Source organism: Myotis myotis, unplaced genomic scaffold (assembly GCF_014108235.1).
Source record: "Myotis myotis isolate mMyoMyo1 unplaced genomic scaffold, mMyoMyo1.p scaffold_m19_p_14, whole genome shotgun sequence".
NCBI classification, from domain to species: Eukaryota; Metazoa; Chordata; class Mammalia; order Chiroptera; family Vespertilionidae; genus Myotis; species Myotis myotis.
Window position 1 is genome coordinate 55181806 of NW_023416318.1, and position 26581 is coordinate 55208386.

Sequence of the window (26581 nt, forward strand, 5' to 3'; positions counted from 1 at the left end):
TGGAACGGGAAGTGTGGTCTGACGGTCCTGAGGGCTGCGGGGGGAGGTCTGGAGGCTGGAGAAGGTCAGACGCGCAGCTGCTCTGGGTCTGTCCTCTGAGCCGTGCGCGTAGAGATGAGTGGAGTGGCCCAGACAGGAGGCTTAAAGCAAGAGGCACAGGAGCCCGAGGGGAAGATAGCAGAGGGCGAAAGGCAGGCAGAGCGGCGTCGGGCCGAGAGGACGGTGTTCTGCACAGGGGACACCTGTGAAAAGGTCCGGAGAAGGGCGTGAGGACTGCGGGGAAGAGCAGGAGAGACGTGGGCGTCTGTGTGGCCGCTTAGCAGGAGACGCAGGTGCAGGCCGTTAGAGGTCTGAGCCGCGGGCATGCGTGAGGCTGCTTGCATCTCCAAAAGAGACTGTATTGAGAGCTTTTAGCTTGGAAGGAAAATGGTGTGAATTGGAGAGAAGCAGTGTCCTGGGAAGTGGTGTGACGTGACAGCAGGAGGCCAGGAGAGGAGTGAGTGACGGCGGTGACCGGGCGGCAGAGCAGGACCCAGAGGCAGGGAGAGGGCAGGTGCTGCCGTCAGAGGCCCAGGGAGCCGGCCAAGTCCCGGGAAGACAGGTCCCCCGAGGGAGCAGCACAGGCCCCCCCACCGATCACTGCAGACTCGGCTGAGAACTGCAGGGGCAAACCCAGATTTAAGGAGCTGTCCAGAGTGAGGGGTGCGATGTGGCCTGAGTAATAAGGTCCCTGTGCGGCAGCACAGACGCTGTGCACGCTTCAGGGAGAGGGAGGCTGGAGGAAGGAGGTTTGTAGAAAGTAGTCATGGAACTCCTTGGGGCAGACTCTGTTCTTAGGGGGCCTTCCACGCCCACCTCCGTGAGGCAGACCTCACTCCAAGGGATGCTCCCACAGTTCCTGCCGTGTGTTCTCCGGGAGGGGGTAGCCTAGTGTGCTGGGCCAGCAACATGGGTCACTTCTCTTGACTGCCCACCCTCACTTCTCACCCCATCTGCCTTCCCCACCGCCCAGAGCAGTGGCCTGTCCACTGAGGAGCAAGGCTGTGCACACAGCCTGACCGTGGCCATGGCGAGTAGCTGAGCATGCCCCTGACCGCGGGTCACTCCCGGGCCCCATAGTGGGCGACCGAGTCCCCTCGCTGGCCTCCCAGCCCAGCAGCACAGCACTGACTATCCCAGCTCACTCATTTGAAGAAGAATGAAGTGTTCAATTCCTAGGTGGGAAGCCACCATTTAATTCATTTCATTAAAAATAAGACTTGGGGTTCCTGTCACCGTGGCCGCCCTGCCCTCATGACACTGTTTCTGAGGCAGAGGCGTGTGTTGGAACCGTCTGGTCTGCGTGCTGCTGCCTGGCGATCAGGTGCCCAGTGCTTACGTGTGGGGGGCAGATGGGCTGCGCTGGGGACATCCTCACAGCCCGACCTCCAGCCCCCACACAGCGCACCCCGCTCTGCATGCCCCTCAGATGAGCCTTCTCCTCCTTCCCACGTGTTCCCCTGACCATGCCCATCACGAATGTCTGCCGGCCGTCAGTCGTACACAAGCCACTTTGTTAGAATGCGTCCTCTTGTCCCTGGACCGTTGCTGTGTTTTAATGCCACGTGTTTTCTCTGCTCTCCCTGTCAAGTTCTTGCCATGCATGAGAATGTTCTCAAGTGTCCTACTCCGGGCTGCACAGGGCGCGGGCATGTAAATAGCAACAGGAACTCTCACCGAAGGTAAGCACAGCCCCTGCGCCCTGCCTGCAGGGGATCCCCGGGAGCCCCGCCTCTTCCCGCCCTGATGCACCCTCATCCAGAGGATGGAGACTTGGTCCCATCGCACTCGGTGCGTGATGCTCAGACCCCCGGTCACAGATGGGAGGTTTCAATGGTCGCACCCACCTCGGGATGGGGCAGCAGTCCCCCGGGAGGCACCGTCCTCGCTGTGACCTCTGAGGGAACCATGACCATGTGCAACTGGAAGAAACAGTACAGGCTCCCTGTGCCCGTCAGGAGGGACTGGTCCACCCCTCAGACAGGGCGGGACTTGGAATCCAGGAAGGAGCTGGGCTGCCCGGCTCTGCTGGACCCTGCCCGGGGGTGGCATCAGCAGCCTTCCTGGCCCACTGCTGTTTTCCCGCTCACAGCCATGCTTTGCTCTGAGTGAAGTCCAGTTCTCCTTCCTCCTTTGTTCTCACCCCCACTGAGCGGCAGCCCTTCCATCAGGTGCTCCTTGGCCGTAGGCAGAGCGGTTCTGTCCCAGGGTGCCCTGCAGCCTGGTCCCGCACCACACGCCTAACACACCTGTAAGCCTAAATGCTGGGAGCTTCCCTCTAATGCTGGCTTTTCCCACTGGCCAGTGTGGTCACTTGTGTTAAATTTATAATAAATCAGATCACAGCCCCGCCACCCCCAGCCCTTGAAGTGTGCCCTGGGCATGTGCTGCAAAGGAGGCAGCAGTGGGAGTAAGGGTCGTGCTGAGCGTGACTCGAAGCTGCATTTACAGACCAGCTCCTCCGTCAGATCTCACACAGCCCCACGTGCAGGGAGGGAGGCCCACGGTGCCTGTGGTTCGTGGACTGTGCAGTCACACGGGCGGCAGACACCATGGTCTCGGGAAGGAACTGAGCACCCAGCTCCAGAGCCTCTGCCAGCAAGCGGGCCTCGGACTGTCCTGCTGTCCCCCCGTCCCTCTTCAGGGGCACCAGCCACGCCCTGTGGTCAGCAGTGCTTGGGGGTCGGCCCAGACCTCCGTCTCTGGTGCCAGCCAGAGAGCTGCCCTGCCTGGGCCACTAGACGGCCTGCCCCGCGGCCAGTCCCTCCTCCAGACCCAGGGACCGTCCCCGAAGGGAGCCTGGGTCTGACCGACTGGCTTACACTCTCTGGAATGTCTTGGGCCTGGCTGGCTGGCGTGAGAAAGCTTCAGGTGCACTTCACACGGGGCACGCCAGCAGGCAGCACTGTCTGCTGGGGGAGGAAATACCCACTCTCGCGTTCCCACCATCAGGAGAGCAGACAGGTTGGGAAATCACCCCCGCTCCCGCGAGGATGTGGGTTGCTGATCAGGGAGGGGGCGGTGGCTCAGTCGGGGGTGGTGTGTGGAGCCCTCGGGGAGACAGCTGACCCCTTTCTGTGCTTGCAGCCTCTCTGGATGCCCTATTGCTGCAGCGGAGAAGCTGGCAAAGGCCCAGGAAAAGCACCAGAGCTGCGACGTGTCCAAGTCCAGCCCGGCCTCCGACCGGGTGCTCAGGTACAGCTCCGACCAGAGGCCCTCAGACTTTTTAAACGGGGCCAGTTCCCTGTCCCTCAGACACTCCACACATGCGCACTGCGGGCCGGGACGCGTCGGCTGCTAAGCAGGACAGGCAGTGGCGGCAAGAACACCCGGCGGCCGGATGCATGTTTTCGGCGGCCGCATGTGGCCCGCGGGCCGCAGTTTGAGGGCCCCTGGCAGAGTGTGCGGTGCCACGGGTCTGTGCAGGCAGCCCTCCCACCAGCTCGGGCTGTGTAGGAGGCGATGCCAGGCTCTGGCAGGCGGGAAGCTAAGGAGCGCTGTGCTGGGAGCGAGACCCAGCCTCCCCACACACACGGGCCTGGGGGGCAGGAGGTGACGCCGCTCCTGGGCTTCGGGAGGAGCTGGATTCTGGTTTCCTCCCGTCCCTCCTGGCTGAGGCTGGTGGGGCCTTCCCAGCTGATGCTGCCCAAGAGGATGGTCCTACGAGGCTGAGAGGCCAGGCACCACCTGCAGGTGGCGGTAGTGCTTCCTTCCAGCACATCAGTGATGGAGCCCCCTGGCCAGCGTGGAGGCGGCCTGCCTGGGAGCCCGGAGCTGCCCTCCCCTGTCCTCAGACACCCAGTGCAGAGAGGGTGGGCTGACCTGCCCCAAACCTCGTTAGAGGATAAACCAGGAAAGTCCTCAGGCACCCCCAGGCTTAGCCCGCCGTGTATCAAGTTTAGAAAAGAGGGGAGAGGGAGAAACCCACACTCCGCTCACCCTACATCAGCTCGAATGTCTGCCCGTGAGCACCACGCCCACAGCTGCAGGTCCTGCTGCTTAATCCCCAGCTCGCCCGAGGCCGGAGTCAGTGTGTCCACACGGCCGGAGCCGGGCCCTGCCTTGGAGCCAGGGAGGGTGACCGCCTCACTGTGAGAGAAAGACAGCCTCACATTCTCACACACACATGCACTCGCGCACACACATACTTGCACCCACACACACTCATATACACTCACACACACACACTCGCGCGCACACTTCCACACACACACACACTCGCACACACTCACACAACTCACACACATTCCCAGTCTTGCCTTTGTTACCTTGTCCTCTGGGACAGATCATGTGGACGCAGTCACCAGGCAGAGGACACGTCACCTTTGTGGTCTGTTGAGTATGGTTCCCAGTTCAGAGAGGATCTGCCATGGCCGATCCTCTCAACTCAATAGAAAAGTTAAATCCTTTTAGAAAGTAGGAAATATTTAAATAGACAAAACTAAGAAAAACCATCTGTGGTCCTTGTTATGCCCAGATTTCAAGATTCCCAAGAAACCACGCCAGGGAGCCAGTCCGATGCAAAAGCAGAGGGTCTCTATACAAGCTCGCTTGGTCCCCGCCCCCCCCCCCCCCCGCCTCCATTACTGGGTGCAAGAGAGAGCCCCGAGTCCCAAGAGAACAAAGAATTTATAGGGCTTGGGGTCGGGGGGTGGGGCAGGGTGCAGCTAGAGTCTGGTTACACAAAGACGGGGTGGGGGGGCGGGGGGGGGGGGACAGCATACTTTTGGCCTTGGGCTAGTTTCCCCCGCTTTCCCATTGGCCGAGATAAGGGCAGGCTGAGTAACTGATACACCCTGCGGCTTTTTCTTGGAAAGAGGGGTTAAGGACACAGCCATCAGTCCTGCTCTGTCCTTTCAAGGGCCTGCAGCCAGGCCTCGTCTCCGGCTCCGCCCCTCTGCCCCATGGGCACTGCCAGGCGAGGCTGGTCCCTCCCCATCACCCGTGTCCTCCCACAGCGTCCACACACAGAGAGGCTCGCTCAGAGGGTGCGGACGGAGCCAGGAAGGAAGGAAAAGCATTTAAACCTACAATCATTTAAATAATTATGGTTTTTCTAAACCTTTAAATAGATTTCCAGCAGGAATTTAAGACTTGAGTAAGTACATCCAGTCCTGTCCACATTTCTTCTCTCCTCTGCTGGGCCCATCCACCTCCATTTTCTCACCCAGGATTGCCTCGCACTGAGGCCTCTGCCCAGGCTCCTCCGCTGAGCGGCCCAGCCCCGCGGCCTTGCTCACTAGCAGATGGGCAGACTCCCACCTGCCCAGGCAGCAGTCTCCTGCGCTTCCCCAAGACGCGCCTCACCTTCCGAGGGCTTTTCTTTCTGGGACTGTTTGTGCTCACGCCCTGATCATACCCTTAGTGCAGCGGTTCTCAACCTGTGGGTTGCGACCCCTTTGGCGGTCGAACGACCCTTTCACAGGGGTCGCCTAAATACATCCTGCATATCAGATATTTACATTACGATTCATAACAATTGCAACATTACAGTTATGAAGCAGCAACGAAAATAATTTTATGGTTGGGGGTCACCACAACATGAGGAACTGTGTTAAAGGGTGGCGGCATTCGGAAGGTTGAGAACCACTGCCTTAGTGGTTTACCCGTTCTGTAAAGCTGGCTCCAGCTTCTCCGCGGAGATGGAATCTCACAGCCAGAAGAGGCCTCCCTTCCCCAGAATCCCTGCAGCACTGGCTCTTAAAATAGTATCACACACACACACAATAGTGCAGCCAGGGATCTTTGAGGCAAAGTTGGGGGTTTTAGTCATTTATGCAGCCACCCTCCATACTACCTGGCAAATGCCTCAAATAATGGGCATTCAGCTAATCGCTTCCTTGTTTTATTGATTGACAAGTAAATAAGCTAAGTTCATGAAATCAAAGTAAGTGCCTTGGTGATTTGGTAAATAAAGGTGTTAACATGAGGAGAAGTTGAGCGAAGGGAACAACTTTTTTGTACGTCTTAATTTCCAAAAAGAGCTTAAACATTCCACTTATGAGATAGAGAACTAGCTGGACACACACACACAACAAAATGGAATCTTAAATAATTAATAATAATAGAAGGTTCCTCCACTGAAATAATTCACTCTAAAATCTAGGAAAATGAATGGCTCCTAGGTAAAAATATTGAAACTGTAGGCTAATATTTGTCAGAATATATTGCTGCATGTTCCATTTTATTGTCCAGACGTACACATTTGTATCTAGCTTCACTCGGCCTGTGGCCCTATGAGTACTTCTTTAATTTCCTCTTCTTTCCAAGGGAAAATGCCTCCTTAGCTCCCTGCATTTGAGTGTGACTCTCGCTCTTTGCAGAAGAAAACACGTGGACTTGCGGTTCTTCTGTCCTCACACCTGTCTCCTCACCAAGCCCACCACGACAGGAAAAGAGAAGGGAAACGGGAAAGTTAGTTCCGTTTTCGTCGTCTTGTTGCCAGAGTTGACAGTCGGGCGGCTAGCGTATGTGGTGCTGTGTAATGACAGCACCGCAGCTTTTTCTCAGGAAAGCAAGGCATGGTTTCCGTGCCAGGTTCCAGGCCCAAGTGCCACTGAGAGCTAGATGCTCTGGCGTCGGCGTGAGCCCGTCCCCCCGCGGCCCCGAAAAAGCCAGCTGTCGATTGTTTCTTGTTTGCTTACAGGCCAATGTGCTTTGTAAAGCAGCTCGAGATCCCTCACTACGGCTACAGGAACAACGTCCCCACGACCACGCCGCGCTCCAACCTGGCCAAAGAGCTGGAGAAATACTCCAAGACGTCGTTTGAGTACAACAGTTACGACAGCCACACGTACGGCAAGCGGGCCATAGCTCCCAAGGTGCAAACCAGGGACATATCCCCCAAAGGATATGATGGTAGGAGGTGCACACTCTTATACATGAGAGTCACGCTTGCCTTGATGATGTTGTGTTGTGTATATCCATTTCCTACCAGCGGGTCGCGCATGTGGTCACTTGCTGGGCACCAGGAACAGCACGCCACCCTGGGCCTCTTCCTCAGAACCAGAGGCCCATGGTGGGGGCAGGGCTACGGGTGTGGACAGGGCCTCGGCTCCTCTGGCCTGCCGTCACTAAGACCATGTCCTCACCTTCCTAAACGTCCTTTAATTGGTGGCCCAGCTCAGATACCTGGACAGCCGGCAGCAGCGGCCCCCAATCCGTGGCTGTGTGGGGAGGTCTGCACCCCCACCCGCCCCGTGTTCCGACCCTGGGTGCAGAGTCGTCCGAGTGACGTAGAAGTCTGACACTCGGGCGGCTCCCACCCCGGCCAAACCAGAAGCTCAGGTGTTCCCTGCGTGGTGGGATTTTAAAGTCACCACGATTGCTCTGTGCAGCTGAGGGTGGACAGCCTCCGAGGGGGTCCCAGCCCCTCCAGCAGGCTTGGACCTGCTCTCTTCTGCCCTGGGAGCGGGCCTGGGAGAGCCACCTGGTGGGGCCCGGCTGGGTCACGGCCGCACTCTGCCATCGCATCAGGAAAAGCCCGGCTCCTGTCCACCGTGGGCTCGGCCACCGCCAGGGTGTGCCTGGGTCACGTTTATCGTGGTTAGTGGTTGAACAATAGACGGGAAGACCACGCACATATCTTGGCGTTTACTTATCTAACCACAATTCTACTTTAAATTCCAGGATATATGACTTAGTTGGCAAATTTTACTAACTGGCATGTGGGCTGCGTAGCTTGTGGTGACTTAGAAGTCTCTCCTGGCGCTTTCTAGTGAGGCAGGAGACGGGCACGCTCCTCTCTGAGAGACGGAATTCAAATCACAGCACACAGACCGTTTCAGCTGAGTGGTGGGGGTTCTGAAACCGTCTCATAATTCAATATGAGTAGCTACACCTTTTTCAAAGTTATGTTAGTCATTCTTTGCCTTAATAACAATTAATTTGTATAGTGAATAGAGTATTTCTCTGATGCATCAAATATTATCTTTGCATGTATCAATTCTTAATATATAGGAATTAATATAAATGGGGAACAGAAAGTGGTTTACAGTATAATAGAAAATAAGTATTTTTGTTTATTTTGTAATAATTTTCCAATTTCAGTTTTTATTATTTCATTCATTTGATTGCAAATGAAGGATCAAAAGAAATTGAATTCACATAATTAAGGATTCTATTGATATCATTTCCAATTTTGAGAGATCTGATGAGTGCTTTGACTTGTTCATTTTCACCCGCCTCTTTGTCGCTGCTGTTCTCCATGGCCTGAGTCCTTGCCCCCACTGTCCTGGCTGGGCTGGGCGAGAGCGTGGCCGGTAGAGTGCGTCTGGGGTTGCAGTGCCTTCGGTGGGTTAGGAGGCAAACCTGCCTGTCTGTTCTCAGCTCTTCCCTGAGGACTGTGTGCTGTTGGGCACGTTAGTACTGTGTGTCCATTCCTGGAGTCGAGTGGAGGTACCGTTCTGCCTTGCTGGGAAGACCAGGGACAGCTCTAAAGGGCACAAGCATGTTAGTCCCGACATTCTCACCTGCCCAGAAAGGTGCCTGGTGTCAGGACCGAGGCAGAGCCATGCTGTTCAGCCAACCAACAAGAAAACAAGAGCAGAATAAAACTCCACTCTTAGGTCCTCAGTGACTAAGAGAAGAGGAGAGACACCCTTTTAGCAAACATTTACTGAGAAGAGTCAGTGACCCCGTTTCTCTTCCACTAGAGGCGCCTGACAGACTTTGAACGCATGGAGGACAATGCCCGCTAAGGGTGAGGGCTGGGCAGGGCCCAGTGGGTGAGCTGAGAGGAGCCCTCCTGCTCCCGGGCATCGGGCAGTAGGCACCACAGGCGACTGAGGTCTGCGCTCACCTCCAGGAGCGCCCCCGGGGCTCCGTCACGGCTCCTGAGCAGGAGGGAAACGAGCCTGCGGTGGGTGGGCCAGTGTCAGGGCAGGAGCAGAGACGCAGGAGCCTAAACGCAGGGCCTTCCCCGTCTGCTCATCACCCTGAGGTCCCACCTGCTGTGACCAAACACTCAGCACTTGGGCGCAGCCTCCGTGTTCTTCCAGGACCAGGCACGTCCTGACTGCTCTCTGTCTCTGTCCATCTGCCTGTCCACCCATCAACCCGTCCTCTCCCTGGTGGGCACATCTCAGGAGGCACATGCTTGTTTTCCTAGACACCAAGATGCAGCACACTCGCCTGCTCCCACACACACTGCACAGGATGCAGCACACTCACCTGCTTCCACACACACTGCACAGGATGCAGCACACTCACCTGCTCCACACACACTGCACAGGATGCAGCACACTCACCTGCTCCACACACACTGCACAGGATGCAGCACACTCACCTGCTCCCACACACACTGCACAGGATGCAGCACACTCGCCTGCTCCCACACACACTGCACAGGATGCAGCACACTCACCTGCTCCACACACACTGCACAGGATGCAGCACACTCACCTGCTCCCACACACACTGCACATGATGCAGCACACTCGCCTGCTCCACACACACTGCACAGGATGCAGCACACTCACCTGCTCCACACACACTGCACAGGATGCAGCACACTCACCTGCTCCACACACACTGCACAGGATGCAGCACACTCACCTGCTCCACACACACTGCACAGGATGCAGCACACTCACCTGCTCCCACACACACTGCACATGATGCAGCACACTCACCTGCTCCCACACACACTGCACAGGATGCAGCACACTCACCTGCTCCCACACACAGTGTACAGGATGCAGCACACTCACCTGCTCCCACACACACTGCACAGGATGCAGCACACTCACCTGCTCCACACATACTGCACAGAAGCAGGATGTAGCACACTCACCTGCTCCACACACACTGCACACAGCAGGTGGCCATTCCAGGGCCCTGAGGCTCTCACCAGCAGAGCAGGCAACAGGAGGGTCCTGGTGGAAGGTGTTTGGTTTGTTTCCATTTCATTTATTTTTCAATATAAATGTCTTACGGTCGCTCTTTTTCCTGCAAGAGCGCTGACTGCCTGAGGAGTTCCTGCTCCGTGGGGTGTGGCCTGCACACAGCTGTGTCACATGCAGGCGTGGCCCTGCAGTCACAGCGGTATAGCTCTGTCATTCCGTGTCCGCTGGCACCTAGAACATGAACACATTCTATCTGCTGACCAATTGAAAGGGATTTAATTGAACATCACTTTGTTTGCCAAAAGAAAAGCCCAGTGCTTTTTATGGTGAATCAGGTACTCCCATCTGACAAGGTAGGGGCTCCTGGGTGGGGCAGAGGGGCCTGAGCACACCTGGGAGAGGCACCCGCCACCCCACGCCCTGTGGCTCTGCGGTGCCCCCTGGTGTCAGCACAGTGTGGTCCCAGGTCACTGTCACTAGGTTTTGTCAAAGTTTAACAGATAATTATTAGGACGAGGCCTTCATCACCTGAAAGATTTGAAGGATAGAGACTCTTATTTCATTGCAGCGAAACAAAAGAAAAAGTCGATGGCATTTAGTCAAGGGATACGCCTGGCCGCCCAGCTGCTTCTCCCCCCCTCCCCCGCCCCTCCCCCCCCCACCACAGGGTGTGCAGGCCAAGTTGGTCCAGGCCCCTCCCGGCGGAGCCCAGAGGAGCCCCGGTCTAAGCATTCAGTGACGGGGATGCCCTTTACCAAGGGGCTGCGGTGTTTGCGGTGTTTGCCCAGACGCGTGTTGTCCTGCTACTTCTAGAACTTGAATAGCACTCATTCCTGAACAAACGTGCCCTGTTTCTTCTTTATGTGGAGCACATTTTTCCCTGAGCCAGTGGCTAGCCCTCGTCGGGAAGAAAAAAAAACACACCTTAATAGTATTATTTTATTCCTCCCAGAATTTTTCTAACAAATGCGGGGATGACGTAAAACCACAAACTTTCATTCCTGAGAGAGAATCTTGGGCTGCGAGTTGGCTTTGCCACCTCGACGTGCTCTGGGCAGGTCCCGGGCGGCCTCCTGGGACTGTCTCTGGGTCCCTCTGGGCCCAGCCCCGAGCCCTGCTGCCCCGTGGCCTGTGCTGCTGAGATAAGGCACCTTCGCAGGGGACAGGAGGAAGGCCCAGGGCCTGGCCCCGAGGTCGTGAGCACTGGCTCTCGGCGGGGGCGCGGGCAGGATAGAGGTCACTCGCCCGCCGCTGCGCGTGCCTGGTGGGCCCAATGGGGGGAGCCTGGCCCTGGAGGTCAGCTGCGTGTGCAGCGTCTGTGGCTCTGTCGGGCTGGGATGCGCAGCAGTCGGGTGGCCGCCCGCCTCGCCCGTGGCCAGGCGGGAACAGTGAGCAGCGTCTGCGAGGTCAGGACGGCGCGGGCTTCGGTGCGAAGCCGAGAGTTACGGAAGCTCAGTTCTTTCTCCATTTGTGTCTGAATGAGGCGCTTGGGGCAGCTCCATGGCGTTGCCCGTGATGTCCGAGCTTGTGGGCTGTGTGGGTTATTGTCACTCCGTGCAGTTGTGTCTGCTTCTTCCCGCCGGGGAAGCTCTGAGCAGGGCTTCCTTGGGCCTTTAGCACTGACCCACCAGTGACTGTTTGGGGACCACCGTGAGAGCAGGTCAGGCTGCTGTCACAGGGAGGCAGGTGGGACCAGCCGCCGCAGCACAGCTGGCCCCCCGCACCCCATCACTGCGTCCCACTGGACCTCGCACCCACGCAGGGCCCCTGAGCTCACCGGGGAAGAAGGTGTGAGACAGGGTGGCTCTCTGGGGGGGGGGGCTTAGGACACTGCGCGGGGTCTGCCAGCACCTCCAGGTTCACCTCCCAGGAGTCTCATGGCCAGGCTCGGGGAGAGGCCTGGCCCTGGGCGTTAATGCCCCTGCAGTGGTAGTGGGCAGTGCTCGTAAACCTCCAGCAGATGCCTCCGCCCCTGTGCTAGCGGACGTTGGGCACTCAGAGGATGCTGTGCCCAGGAGCCTGTCGGGCTGGCGATGAGCTGGCTGCTCAGAAAGATAACCTGTAGCGAGGCTCCGGGCAGGAGGCGCGGCCATTCCTGTAGGAGGGCGTGTCTGCGCGTCCCCGAGCAGTCATGGTCGCTCTGCTGGTGCATTTACCTGGGGCTCACCCAGTCCAAGGGCGCGCCCCCCTCGGCCATCACCTTCCCCAATGTGGCCCTTTGTGAGAATCACAGGGTGACTCTTCTTGAGGAAGAGGATGTTCAGCTACATTGTCTGGTCTGCACACCCAGCCTGCACGCCACTCCCAAAGCACAGCCCTCACAGGTGGCCCGGTGCAGGACAGTGAGCCCCATGGGCCACCGCAGACCCTCCCGGTGGGAGCGGCCAGTCTCCAAAGGGCTGAGCAGCCAGGTCCCCTCACCCAGTGAGCTGAGCAGCCTGGGTCCCCCATCCAGTGAGCTGAGCAGCCTGGGTCCCCCCCATCCAGTGAGCTGAGCAGCTGGGTCCCCTCACCCACTGAGCTGAGCAGCCTGGGTCCCCTCACCCACTGAGCTGAGCAGCCTGGGTCCCCCAATCCAGTGAGCTGAGCAGCCTGAGTCCCCTCACCCACTGAGCTGAGCAGCCTGGGTCCCCTCACCCACTGAGCTGAGCAGCCTGGGTCCCCCCATCCAGTGAGCTGAGCAGCCTGGGTCCCCTCACCCACTGAGCTGAGCATCCTGGGTCCCCCCCATCCAGTGAGCTGAGCAGCTTGGGTCCCCTCACCCACTGAGCTGAGCATCCTGGGTCCCCCCCATCCAGTGAGCTGAGCAGCTTGGGTCCCCTCACCCACTGAGCTGAGCATCCTGGGTCCCCCCCATCCAGTGAGCTGAGCAGCTTGGGTCCCCTCACCCACTGAGCTGAGCATCCTGGGTCCCCCCCATCCAGTGAGCTGAGCATCCTGGGTCCCCTCACCCACTGAGCTGAGCATCCTGGGTCCCCTCACCCACTGAGCTGAGCAGCCTGGGTCCCCTCACCCACTGAGCTGAGCAGCCTGGGTCCCCTCACCCACTGAGCTGAGCAGCCTGGGTCCCCCCATCCAGTGAGCTGAGCAGCCTGGGTCCCCCCCATCCACTGAGCTGAGCATCCTGGGTCCCCCCATCCAGTGAGCTGAGCAGCTTGGGTCCCCTCATCCACTGAGCTGAGCATCCTGGGTCCCCCCCATCCAGTGAGCTGAGCAGCCTGAGTCCCCTCACCCACTGAGCTGAGCATCCTGGGTCCCCCCCATCCAGTGAGCTGAGCAGCCTGGGTCCCCCCATCCAGTGAGCTGAGCATCCTGGGTCCCCCCCATCCAGTGAGCTGAGCATCCTGGGTCCCCCCCATCCAGTGAGCTGAGCATCCTGGGTCCCCCCCATCCAGTGAGCTGAGCATCCTGGGTCCCCCCATCCAGTGAGCTGAGCATCCTGGGTCCCCCCATCCAGTGAGCTGAGCATCCTGGGTCCCCCCCATCCAGTGAGCTGAGCATCCTGGGTCCCCCCCATCCAGTGAGCTGAGCAGCCTGGGTCCCCCCATCCAGTGAGCTGAGCATCCTGGGTCCCCCCCATCCAGTGAGCTGAGCATCCTGGGTCCCCCCCATCCACTGAGCTGAGCAGCCTGGGTCCCCCCATCCAGTGAGCTGAGCAGCCTGGGTCCCCCCATCCAGTGAGCTGAGCAGCCTGGGACCCCCCATCCAGTGAGCTGAGCAGCCTGGGTCCCCTCACCCACTGAGCTGAGCAGCTGGGTCCCCCCACCCACTGAGCTGAGCAGCTGGGTCCCCCCCACCCACTGAGCTGAGCAGCTGGGTCCCCCCACCCACTGAGCTGAGCAGCTGGGTCCCCCCACCCACTGAGCTGAGCAGCTGGGTCCCCCCACCCACTGAGCTGAGCAGCTGGGTCCCCCCATCCAGTGAGCTGAGCAGCTGGGTCCCCCCATCCAGTGAGCTGAGCAGCTGGGTCCCCTCACCCAGTGACGGATGAGCAGTCCTGCCAGGGAGGCTGCCTCCTGGGCCTCAACCAGGAGGGGAGACACCCTGGTGACTGAGTCCCAGCAGGTGTGAGCCCGTGAGGCACATGCCAGTGCCACTCATGGGAGGGACTGGGCACTATGTCCCCACTGTCCCAGCTGAGCTCAGTCGGTGGCACGTGGTATCCCAGGAGGCAGGCCAGGTGGCTCGCTCCTCATGAGTCAGCCCTTGGCCCCACGCCTCCATGTGATGTGTGTCTACGCGCAGGGCTGGGGTGCGGGTGGAGGGCGCATGACCTGGCGGGTACCCGAGTCACCCTGCCCGTGTCTCCCCAGCGAAGCGGTACTGCAAGGACGCCAGCCCCAGCAGCAGCACCGCCAGCAGCTACGCGCCCAGCAGCAGCAGCAACTTGAGCTGTGGCGGCGGCAGCAGCGCCAGCAGCACCTGCAGCAAGAGCAGCTTCGACTACACACATGACATGGAGGCAGCCCACATGGCAGCCACTGCCATCCTCAACCTGTCCACACGCTGCCGCGAGATGCCGCAGAACCTGTCCACCAAGCCGCAGGACCTGTGTGCCACACGGGTACGCACACCTGCCGGGCAGGCAAGCGGGCCCCGTCCACCCCCGAGGTCACACAGGCCCTTCAGGACACAGGGCAGAAGTTGAGACGCCGTCTCACTGAGCCTCCCTTCTGGGTGACCGCCCAGCTCTGTGGGAGCAGCTTCCCGGCACATGGTCAGGAAGGGGCCAGGTGTCTGCGATTGCTGCACTCACTGCCTGTGTCCCCTGTAAGATCCAGGCTCATTTCTGTAAACAGAGGGACCAGGAATCTGAAGACCCAACATGCCTTGAACTTTCAAATACAAGGGCAGCTGTCAAATAAAAGGCAGGCCTGTCCCCTTGCTGTGCTTCCAGCAAGTCACCCAGAACTAGGGAACAAGGAAAGTGCAAATCCGATGTCCACAGGGGCCAGTCTGGCAGGTACAGCAGCTTGCATCAGCTCAGAGACCAGTCTTTGTGGTGGTTTATCATTTTGATTTTCTGGTCCATGACTCATTGCCTGTGCCCAGGTCAGGAGAGTGGGTTAGATGCAGCCAGGGAGCCGCCTGGCGAGCCCACGAGGGGTGCTCTCAGAGGACCTGTGCACAGGCGGGGGTGGTGCTGCCTCCTCTCTAGGAGCAGAGGTGTCGGAGCCTTGCCTGGAGCTGCTCGCGTGCACATGGCCTCACACCTGCCAGCAGTTCTGAGTGAGGGGAGTCTGTGTGAAGGGGGAGAGGCCAGCAGTGTCATGTTCTATAAATGCGGTTTTATTCGTGTTTTATTCCTCGACTTTGGGAAAGAACCAGGGCACATGGTGTCCGTGGTGGCCAGGGCTGCCCAATGGGAGGCGGCCCCGGAGGAAGTTCTGCAATAAAAAAAGAAAAGACTGTCCCCTCCCATCTTTGTACTGCATTACAATTAAACTACGACTAAGAGAATTGAAGGCAGCATCATGAAGGCCAAGGCAGTATGACAAAGGGCTGAGGCAGAATAACGCTCCAATTTGTCAGGGAACAGCCCAGGGTGGGCCTTATCCAGGCACCTCCCTCTGCCGTGACGCCAGGCGGCAGCAGCAGCTCAGCTCTGGCCGCTGTGTCCCTCTAGCTCTCGCGTGGCCATTCCTCCCCTCTCCTGATTCCCTCCCTCTCTCCTTCACGCGCCCTTCCTTCTCCCCTCTGGAGGGCTGAGCTCTGAAGGATTCCTGATCTGTTTCAAAGCATCTTTTGAAAAGGGAGCTCACCTGGCCCTCTTTGTTAGCCAGTTGACTGCATTGCAGGTTTGCTGGACGCAGAGCAGCCAGGCCCAGTCACGGCCGCGGGCGCTCTGAGCGGCGTGGAAGCCTCTGCCTCCTGGGCCTTGGGTTAGAAAGTGAATCCCCACCTTCCCTCCAGCCCCCCACTCGTGTTTTCTCCTGCTCCGAGGCTTGGACTGTTCAGCAGCAGTGACACCAAAGGAGAATGTTTAAGGATATGTCCACTTTAAGTTTATGTAGTTTCACGATAACTATGTATTCTATACACATTATCATTCTGATCGCTTAATAGGTATTTGAAGTGGAATGGAATGGAAATTGGGCATGTGTTTGATTTTTCCAGAAGCAGAGATGTACTGGGAGAAAGGAAGATGTAGGTAGATAATAGGTGTGATCAATAGATGACAGACAAGGGTAGGTAGATAAGTGATAGACAAATAGACGATGGATAGGTACATAGATGGGGGATGGATGGGTGGATGGATAGATGGGTAGATGAGCGATGGGTCAGAAGACAGGACACAGGCGTGCAGCCTGGGAGCCGGGCAGCGGGAAAGGGTGGAGAACCCACTTCCGCTTCCTCGCCTGGGGCTTCTGTACGTCGGATGGTGAGCAGTTTCTCTTGTGCTCTGTGCTGGCTGGAGGCGGGCTGCCATCGGGGATGGAACGCATGGTTACCTGTCTTTCTGCCGACAGAACCCTGACATGGAGGTGGACGAGAACGGCACGCTGGACCTGAGCATGAACAAGCAGAGGCCGAGGGAGGGCTGCTGCCCGATCCTGACCCCGCTGGAGCCCATGTCCCCGCAGCAGCAGGCCGTGATGAGCAGCCGGTGCTTCCCGCTGGGCGAGGGGGACTGCTGGGACCTGCCCGTGGACTATACCAAGATGAAGCCCCGAAGGGTAGACGAGGACGACTCCAAGGAGATCACTGTAGGTCCCCCCCCTGCCCCCCACACCGAGCCACTGCCTCGGTCCCAGCTGGTGCCCTGGGAAGGCTGTCTCCCTCCTGTGCCCTGTGCCCTGTGCCCTGTAGCTAGTGAGGCTGGCACAGGGCTGTTGGCTCAGGAAGGACTTGGACCAGCATTTGGTGGAACAAACCGCCGGCTTCTCTGGAGGATGGGCTTTGCCTTCTAAACAGTGTGTTTTCTTACAAACAGTTTCTCTGAGAAAATGTGTCTGCAGCAGCCGGCCCCTCTCGGGGACCCGCTGTCTCACGCAGAGGCGCCTCCGCGCAGCTCTGGAGCCAAGGGGGTCTGCTCTCCGAGGACCTGGAGCGCAGAGCAGGCCCAGCCCTGAGGGCCATGTGGCTCCGTCGTCACCTGAGCCTTTATCCACATTTTACCAAAACACCTCTGGCAAGAACCTGTTTTTAAAGTCGTTATAATGTTCAAATTCAGCTTATTAAATAGTTATAATATTCTTTAGACTGAAGAAAGAAATGAAAAACTTGCTTTTTACTGGCCTGACCTTTCTCTCTAGTGTTTTAATCCGAAAAGTCATAACATTTTTCTCTATTCACTGAAAAATGAACATTTATTTTAATGCAGTGGGAAGACCACATGAAAGCAATAGCATCTTCTAGAACAGCGGTTCTCAACCTGTGGGTCACGACCCCTTTGGCGGTCGAATGACCCTTTCACAGGGGTCGCCTAAGACCATCCTGCATATCAGATATTTACATGACGATTCGTAACAGTAGCAACATTAGAGTTATGAAGGAGCCACGAAAATAATGTTATGGTTGGGTCACAACATGAGGAACTGTATTTAAAGGTCCGGAAGGTTGAGAACCACTGTTCTAGAAACACAGAGGTGCAGAGAAAGGAAACACGGGCCATTTATAGGGATTGAGGGAAAGGCATCTTTCTGCAAGGCCCTTCCACCTCAAAGCCTATTGTTCTTATTCTTCAGAATGACTGAGAGCTAAATCCCAGAGCTTCCCTCCGCCTCCGTGTTCAGTCATTAGGGCCACAGAGGAGGCAGTGGGAGCTCCGAACTTACTGTCATTAATATGAAGCCCCCATAAGTGGACAGGAGCCCCGCCAGAAGCGAAAACACCTCCTGTTCAGGAGAACGTCTGCTCAACAGTGCCAGCTATAGGAGTAGCTAGGTCATGACACTTGGACCCACTTTGTATAAAAAAGAAAACGCTGAGAAGGATTTAAAGCTGCATCAGGGCTGAGGGCCCAGGGAGAGTGAGGAGCCAGTGGTTGCTCTGATATCTTAGGTGCAGCCCTGAAGCGTGCAGGCAGCATGGGGATGGAGCGGCCTGTGGAGCAGGCACCCCGCTCCCTTGTGTAGGTGGGACGCTGGGTGAGGCGTCCCTGTGGCCAGACCACTTCTGTCCCTCTTGTGTGTAAGGCCCTGCCAGTGGCAAGCTCCCAGAGTCCCAGTGGTCTAGAGCAGATGAGATATTAAGGGCCAGCCCCAAAGGGAGACTGAACAAATTTCAGTCTGCATTTTCAGAGGGAAAGCGGTAACGCGATTGTAAAGGGAAAGTCGGGAGAGGGGAAGTGGAGGCAGGGCCCGCGGGGACGGGCCTTGGCCTGTGCACTGAGCCGCCCTCGGTGTGGCTGACGCTGTGTTTCGCCTGCAGCCGGAGGACCTGGACCCCTTCCAGGACGCTCTGGAAGACAGAAGGTACCCGGGGGAGGTGACCATCCCGAGCCCCAAGCCCAAGTACCCGCAGTGCAAGGAGAGCAAGAAGGACCTGATAACGTAAGCCTGGCGCGGGCGCCCTGTCCTCGCGCCCTCTATTTGCTACTTTAAAACCGGCTTGTGCGTGCCTTGCCGTTTGAGCATGCGACATCCGCAGCGTGTAGATGTCCCCAGCGGCCAGGGCAGCAGAGCGACCGCCACGTGGCCGCGCGTGTGTTCCCGCGCTCTGGGCCGCGGAGCCGCCGTCCTCATCCAGCCGCGCACCCGCAGCTTCTCCAGGGCGCCAACCCCTTGCAGACATTGCAGCTAAACTGGAAACAATGAAACTTTTTACAAGTTTTTTAAAACATACTTACTATTCTGGCTGTTTTTGTTTTTGTTTGGTGGCAGATGTCCAACACCCAGGTGTGATGGGAGTGGTCATGTGACTGGTAATTACGCCTCACATAGAAGGTGTGCCTTCATTTTCCTCATGGTGGATCCTGTCTTTCCAATTTATTGTTTTCAGCTTACCTCAACAATGCTGTCCAAGTCCCCCGTCGACTGTGTGTGCCCGCGCAGTGCTCCATGTTGACCTGCACCGTGTGCTGATGGGCGTGTTGTGGAGTGTGCTTGATTGGAAAATAAGCTACCTAAATTGGGAAAATTCCTTACATTTCAACCAAAGAGCACACATATTTTTATCTTTTTTAAAAAGTGACTTAACAAACCTGTTTTCTTAAATTTACATGCAGAGTTCATTATAAAAAGTCAACATACAGCACTTGCCCCATTGCTTTTCTGCATTAAACTTTAATTTCAATTTTGTGTGTGTGTGTTCGGAGCGCCAGCTGGTGGAGGCTACTCACGGACTCTCTGGCCTGTCTTACAGTCTGTCGGGCTGCCCGCTGGCTGACAAGAGCATCCGGAGCATGCTGGCCACCAGCTCGCAGGAACTCAAGTAAGACTGACGGCATCGTCCTCCTTTAAAAGCCTGCTCCCTGAGCGGGCACAGACGGAGGTGTCATCCGAAAAGAAAATGTCTTTACGAAGCCACGTGCACAGCAGCGCATGCCTGGGTCCTCGGGATGTAGTCCCTCCCCAGCAGCTCCCTCTGCTCCCCCCTCTCGTCTGTCTCTAGTTCTTTCGGTCGTATCCTTTCTGTCTCCATTTTCCCAAAGCACAGCGTGCTCTCCGGCAGGTGTGCGTGCACAGGGAAGGGAGATTCTGCAGGGTTTCTCAGACTTTTAAGAAAAGACCAAAACTTAAAAGTCAAAAATTGACGTTTTGAGAGTCAGTAGTTCATGTGATTCCTTAACGCTTAGACGTTCACTAGCACTGTGACAGGAAGCTACAGGGTAACAGCCGGCCCCTCAGGTTCCCAGCGGTCAGAGCCACGACTCTCAGACAGCGACTCAGGCCTTCACACACGCGTCCCTCTAGCGGCTGCCTCTCCGGCTCCTCTGTGTCTGTAGTTTTTCTATATTTTAAACGTAATCTGGTCTCCGGCACTTACGCCTCCTTAAGTGCACACAGGTGATGAGCCGTGTCAGTTCCCGGCAGACTGTGGAAGAGGTGGGCGCAGGTACTAGGAAGGGCACCGCGCAACGGGGCTCTCGCTGGAGTGGACGTGGGGTGGACGTGAGGAAACCAGGGGCCCGTGCTGTCCTCAGTGCCCTCGGGCCACACTGCTTGGCTTCCTCCTCGCTAGGAAATGGCTGTGTGGCCCGTTAGAGAAAATGCTGTCTGCAGGCCCTGCGTGATTCCTTCCCAAGACCGCGACCGCTGCGCCGACCAGGCTGTCCGGGTGCGGGGCTCCGTTCACTCGTGTCGTCTCTTACAGGACCCCTGTCCAGGGCCCTAGCGCCGTAGACCACCTGCTCATGTTCAGTGGCCTTCTGAACTAGCCCTCCGGCCACCAGGCTGTTGAAGTCTTCTTCATGGCGTGTAAACAGCAGAGGGCGCCCTCTTCCCAGCGGCCATAAAGCCCGTAGCATCCTCCACAGTGCCTCCCAGTGGACAGGATTAGCAAGAACAGCTCAGCCCGCTGGGTTCCGGCATCTTTTTTCATAGCTTGAAACCATGCTTCTCTCCTGGCCAGGACGTGGGTCACTGCCCCTGGACCTTAGCCAGCGCCTCAGAAGGCACTTCCCTTTGACTCTGTGATGAGGACACTTGGCAGAAGTCTGGCCCGGCTTCAGCCCCACAGGCCGGCTGTGACCGGGACCGTGGCCTTCCCACAGCTCGCACCTAATGCCGCATCTAGACCCAGAGGCCAGAGTAGTGTTCTGCAGGTCTGGTTAGCACTGGTTTGCATCCCTTGACTGTGGGCTTAGAAGTTTCTGTGGATCTGAAGCTCCAGGCTGCCTGCCTCCTCCTGTTTCATCTTGGAAGATGGCGTCCTCGCCATCGGCATCTTCAGAGGGAGGCGCTGCCCTTCCCTCGTCCGCTTCTTCCCCGAGGGCCTCGCCATCCAGAGGGGCTGCCTTCTCCTCATCCGGCTGATCTGACAGCCACACTCGCTCCCAGGCTTGTCTTTGTAACCAGTGCATCTCGTTGGAGTGACTCTTTCTTAGAAACCGAAACGTGACCAGTTTTCTGGATGGTTTGTGTTTATCGTTGGATCTTCGATTAAATGTACACAATAAAGGTGTAATGCTGAAATAAGCAGTTCTCACTGGTCTTTTCCAGCTGTCCGTAGGGCACATGGTTTCCTTTCTCCTTGGAATTGTGATTCTCCCATCCACTGCTCTTACCTGAGTCACAGGCCGCTGTCCATCCGGGAGATCACGCAGCTCCCTCCAAAGAAATCAGGCCCGGCTCTGGTCAGAGCTTCTTCTTCACATGTGTTCTCAAAGCTGCTTCCCTGGTGGAGAGCGTGACCGGCACCGGCCGTGGCACAGCGGCTCCCACGTCTCGTGAGACAGTGGGGCCCCGCTTCCTGCAAAGAGCAGCTCCACGTGCACCTGCTGAGAAAGCACTTCCTGGAGCGGGTCCTCTGGTCCCTTCTCACACTGACGTTACACTAGTTGGCCACTAACCGGACACTCTGGGTCACGGACTGACAACTCTGCCAGATAAACTTTGGGTCTTGGGTCCTCAAACCTCTTAAACACCCCAAGATGACGCCTAGCTCGGTGCTTACCCAGAGCCACACGTTTTGAATATTCTGGAAAAGAAGTCAATAGCGTCATGCCTGATTGTGTACAACATGTAAACGGTGCACATCAGAATGTGACGTGCACATGAGGCCGTTGGCGTCTGGAGCTCCTGCTCTCCGGCCCCTGGTCTGTCTGACAGAGAAAGCCCAGGTCAGTGGCTCAGGGAGGTGGGCACAGCCCAAGGAAAGTGACTCCCAGGAGGCAGGCCAGGGCCACGCAGGCCAGGAGTCCCCGAGGCTGGAGCCCAGCCCCCACACACTTGGGGTGCTGCACGGTGTTCCTCAAGCTGCCTCCCTGGGTGAGGTCCAACCCTGCCGTTCACCAGACCCCAGGCCCAAAAATAGAATAAAACTGTCGCGAGTCAGGGGGGCTGATGACAATGAGGCTTCACGTGAGCTCTGATTCGGAAGGAACTTTCTTCTCTGACCATCTCCCCTGCTCAGACCACCTGAGAGTCGTGACAGGAAAACTTGCAGATCACATGACATGACCGTCAGCCTCTTCCTAAAGACACCATGCCCTCCCGCCTGCTCTCCTCTTCCTTCCAGGTGCGTGAGCACCTGCAGGGATGGGAGACAGAGGGTCTCAGCTACCTTTCCCTTAGGGAGCCAAACAAGCTGACTCCACGCAGCTCTAACAACGGGCCTCCAGTTGGCTTCCTGACTCGTTGCTCTTGTCTTAGGGTGCAGCGCCCCGAGGCCGCACGGGGGCAGCTGCTGCAGGAAGGTCGTGTAGGTGGTCCCGTCGGTCGCTGCTGGGCGTCACCTCCGCGTGTTGGGGCTTTGATTTAACCCGGTGCTGGGCTGCTTGGGGCTCTGCCTTTGGAAAGTTCTCTCCCGTGTCCGTGCTTTCTGGGCATCTGTCCTGTGTTTTTAGCTCAGACGCATGTACCACAGACCTTTCTGAAAACCTGGTTACATCTGTTTTAAAGTAAACTGTAAAAGCTCGAATTCTGAACGTAGGCCAAGATGTTCCTTTCCTCTGAGGCTGCTTATCCCTGGGGCTTCCCAGGCTTATTTCTCAGCTGCAAGAGCGGCTCAGGCTGCGGGAAGATGGTCTGCAAGGGCCTCAGAGGCTTCACTAGTCTCCGGCTCCCGGTGCTTTGGGCGCAGGAGTCGCCGCTGTGGCTGTGGCCTGATTCTCAGACGTAGCCCCCTCCCGTCCCCTTGCTTCACGGTGGACAGCAGTGAGTCCACAGGACCTTGCGAGTTACAGCTGCCCCGACGGAGCCCCGTTTCTCTAACAGACGCGCCTTTCTTTGCCGGAGGGGCGTTGGCCTCGCCGTGCAGGTCGCTCCTGAACAGCAGAGGTTACTGTCGGTCTGGCCTCCACATTGAGTGGGGTGGGGGTGGCATGCAACACTTGCTCTCCCACTTTAAACAGCCCCCCATGGGCCCCTCGCTTCCGTTAGAAAAATCGTTTTGTTCCGCCGCTGGCTCGGTAGCCTGGGAGTGCCTGGTCCATGTGGGACCCGTCTGCAGCCATGAGTGTGTCTGCAGGTGGGAAGTGGGTGCTGGCCGCGGGCTTCCTGGGTGCACCTGGCACCATGCATGTGACCTGGGCCTCAGGCTGCCGCGAGTTAGAGTGCGTGGGAGCCACCCCCACCCCAGGTTCCACGGCTCTGCTGGTCTGACACAGGTCCCTTGAAAGTCCCTCTGCGAAACCCCTGGGAAGGCCCAGGCTCCTTTCACAGATGTGGGAACTGAGGCGCCCAGCTGGTGTGGCTCAGTGGCAGAGCGTCGACCCAGGAACCAAGAGGTCGCCAGTTGGATTCCTGGTCAGGGCACAGGCCCAGGTTGTGGGCTCCATCCCCAGTAGGAGGTGTGCAGGAGGCAGCCAATCGATGATTCTTTCTCATCATTGATGTTTCTATCTCCCGCTCCCTTCCTCTTGCTCTAAAAATGAATAAAAACATTTTTTAAAGGAACTGAGGCTCAGGCAAGACCCACAGACAAGAGTCAGTGACACCTTTTCCACATGGCAAGCTACCTCTTCAAAATTAGTAACGCTTTAGGTGTGCTATTCCGCGGTGGAGAGTAGAGGTTTACAATTACCTGTGGCTCTAACCACACACACGCACACACATGCACACATGCACATACACACACAGGAACACACGCATGCACACATAGGCACAGGCACACATGCATGCACACACACACATGCACACATAGGCACAGACACACATGCATGCACACACATACACACATGCACATACACACAGGTGTGCACACATGCACACATAGGCACCGACACACATGCATGCACACACACAGGCACACACAGGCACGCATAGGCACAGACACACATGCATGCACACACACAGGCACATACACACACAGGCACACATAGGCACAGACACACATGCATGCACACACACACATACACACACGCACATGCACACACACACACACATACACCACTTTTCTGTCCCTGCAGTGCTCAGCATTCGGTCTCAGGCAGGGACCCCCAGGGAGGTGAGCTGGCGTGGGGTCCAATGTGGCTGAGCTGCAGACATGTCCCGCCTGGTGAGTGACGCCTCCTCTGCAGACCCCCCACACACACACACACACTTCATCGTAGGAAGTAAAGGCCAATGTAAAGGACGCCCAGAGTAGGACATGGAGTCGGGCAGAATGTCGTGAAACTTCCCAATCATGAGCTTGAGGGCGACTGCAGTCACACAGACCCCCGGATGGACGTGGAGCAGGCGCCACGCAGAGCTACACCCCACGGTGGTCCACGCGGCCCTGCGGGGGGTGAACCAGGACACCGCCTCCGTGTCTCTGGAGCCCGGCACTGCAGACACTGCGGGGTCAGCCCCTGTGTCCCCTCCCGCCCCGCGGCCGGGGCGCCATGTGGGGCACAGGCGGCAGTGCCCTGCTCCTTCGCTGCTTCACCAGGTCCCAGCTGAGCACCTCCCTTCCTCTCCTCCTTCCAGTAGTTGGGGGGAGCCCCCACCTTTACCGGGCGGGGCCCACAGCATGGGTGGACCTTGCGCCCTCTGCCCACCGACCTGCTGGGCAGAGCCAGGGCCCTGGCTGGAACCGCCTGCCGTGAGCACTACTTACATGGGCCTTGACTTGTAAATTGGAGGTTTCATTCCAGTAAACACTTCACTAATTTACACTTCCCTGGAGCAAAATGAATGAAATTGGAAATAAAGTAGATGTTCCCTTTGGGAAATTATTGACAAGGATTTTGGAGGGCATTTTCCTGGCAGTTTCAGGGCAAGAACCATTCTCTCCAGGTCTCTTCCCTGATTAGCAAACTCAAGGAGTGAAGGGCTGTGTGAGGGCCTGGGGGCGTGGATTCCTGCGCGGCCACCGTCCTGTCCCGTCGCGCTGCGTCTTGGTGCGGCACCCGTGCCCCGAGGAGGGTGGCGTGGTCGTCATGGTGCGGCCTCTATGGGACCAGCGGTCAGGGCGTCCTGCAGCCATGGTCCTCCATGCTCCTTGTGATCTGCATGGAAGCCCCACCTCGGGGCCACTGCTCTGGGCTCCGCACCTGGCAGCAGGGACCCGTGGGAGCCCCGCCCCCGACAGGTACCATGGGGGGTGCGGTGGGGGAAGGTTCTGGAACCTGAAACAGGGGCCCAGCCCCCAGGGGCTGTGAGGACCAGCCAGCCCTGTGGGAGGACGCAGAGACCAGGTGGTGAGGAGGGCCTGGGTCTCACCTGCCACCGGAGGGAGGCACCACGCTGACAGGCGCGCAGACATCTCGCCTCGAAGACGCAGGAGACCCTCGAAGTGCACACCCAGTTCCTCAGTCACCGCACACGTGTGTGCACATCTCCGCAAAGAAAGGGCCTGCTGCCACTCAGCCCTCGCCACCGGCCCTGGAGGGGCCTGGTCCACCGAGCCCAGCACAGGACGGGCCCACACTCGCGCTGCCGCGTCCCTCCGCTGGACACGCATCTCACGCCGCGGTCCCCTGCGGCCTGGCCCTTCCTGCAGCGGCCTGTCCCGGTCACACTGGCGGTTTGCTCACCTGAGCGGCACTGGGACGTGGCCTGGGCCTCCCGCAGCCCTCCTGGCGCATGGCAGCTGGACTGGGAGCCACTGGAGCGAGTTGTTTGCACAGCACGGCCTGGTGAGGAACCGTGAGTTCTGAAGGGAGCGACGTCCCTGAACCAGGACCCTCTGGTTACTGAGGGAATACGGAGCCGGCCACGTCACTGTCCAAGGAGAAAGCCTGGCTGCCCTCAGGTGTCCCCGTGTCAGCTAGCAGCCCGCAGAGCTTGACAGTCTGAGCCAACCTAGCGCCGACCCTACCTCGCAGTCCACCTCTCAAGGAGGCCGTGCCCTGTGCAGCTCAGGCCCTGAGGCTGGTGGGAAGGGGTCGCTGGTCTTCCCACACTTCACACCCGTCCCGGAAAGATGGGTCTTCCCAGCGATCAGAGGAAAGGGGTGCATGCGTCGGGCACATCCTGGCCCCTCCAGCTCCCCGTCCCCTCCTGTCCTGCTGCATACGTCCTGCTGCTCTTCATCCCTACAGCCCAGCCAGGAGGCTGCGAGCGCTCCACCGCCACCTGCCCTGGGACAGCCCTTAGACCAGGGGTAGGGAAGCTTTTTTCTGCAGGGCCATTGGGATATTTATAACATCACTCATGGGCCGTACAAAGTTATCAGCTTAAAAATTAGCTGCTGTATGTGGTCAAACATTTAGTTAACTCAACCCTAATGCCTTGGCAGGGCCAGACCAAATGATGTCGAGGGCCTTATACGGCCCGAGGCCGGACGTCCCCATCTCAGGTCTAGACTGGCGAGCTCCCAGGCCAGACGTCCCAGCCCACAGGCGTTTTGGCAACAGACCTCTGAGCACATGCTCTTCAGAGTTTGTTGACTGCCAAGGGAGTCTAGATCTATCTGTTGGACTTTATATTTTTATTTGTTTTAAATTAAATGTGGGGTGTTTCCAGCATGGTTCCTGACTTAGCTGGGCTCCCATGTGTGGGGCCAGGGCTCCCCCAAGACCCGTGCGTGTCCCCTGCTCGATGTTTGGCACGCAGGACGGTGCCTGGCCCACGGTAGGCACAGGATGACCCTTCGAGGACTTAACTGAACCCTCAGTCATTCTGACGAACCCCGGCTTTCGGAGGGGAGCCTGTGGCTGGTTGGCA

At 57.8% G+C, this 26581-nt stretch overlaps 1 protein-coding gene across 10 annotated transcripts in view; it reads left to right on the top strand.

The window, feature by feature from the left end:
- MYT1L (myelin transcription factor 1 like) overlaps positions 1–26581 on the top strand; it is a 301658-nt gene that overhangs the window by 235764 nt on the left and 39313 nt on the right. For 8 of the 10 annotated variants that reach the window (XM_036335449.1, XM_036335455.1, XM_036335453.1 and 5 more), the window contains 7 exons: positions 1631–1721; positions 3127–3234; positions 6686–6897; positions 14198–14448; positions 16355–16591; positions 18258–18379; positions 19191–19259. In XM_036335449.1, the coding sequence (XP_036191342.1) occupies positions 1631–1721; positions 3127–3234; positions 6686–6897; positions 14198–14448; positions 16355–16591; positions 18258–18379; positions 19191–19259 (1090 nt within the window). Of the gene's footprint in view, positions 1–1630; positions 1722–3126; positions 3235–6685; positions 6898–14197; positions 14449–16354; positions 16592–18257; positions 18380–19190; positions 19260–20141; positions 21550–26581 lie in introns of those variants that run through there. The other 2 variants (XM_036335458.1, XM_036335454.1) reach the window with 2 other exon arrangements.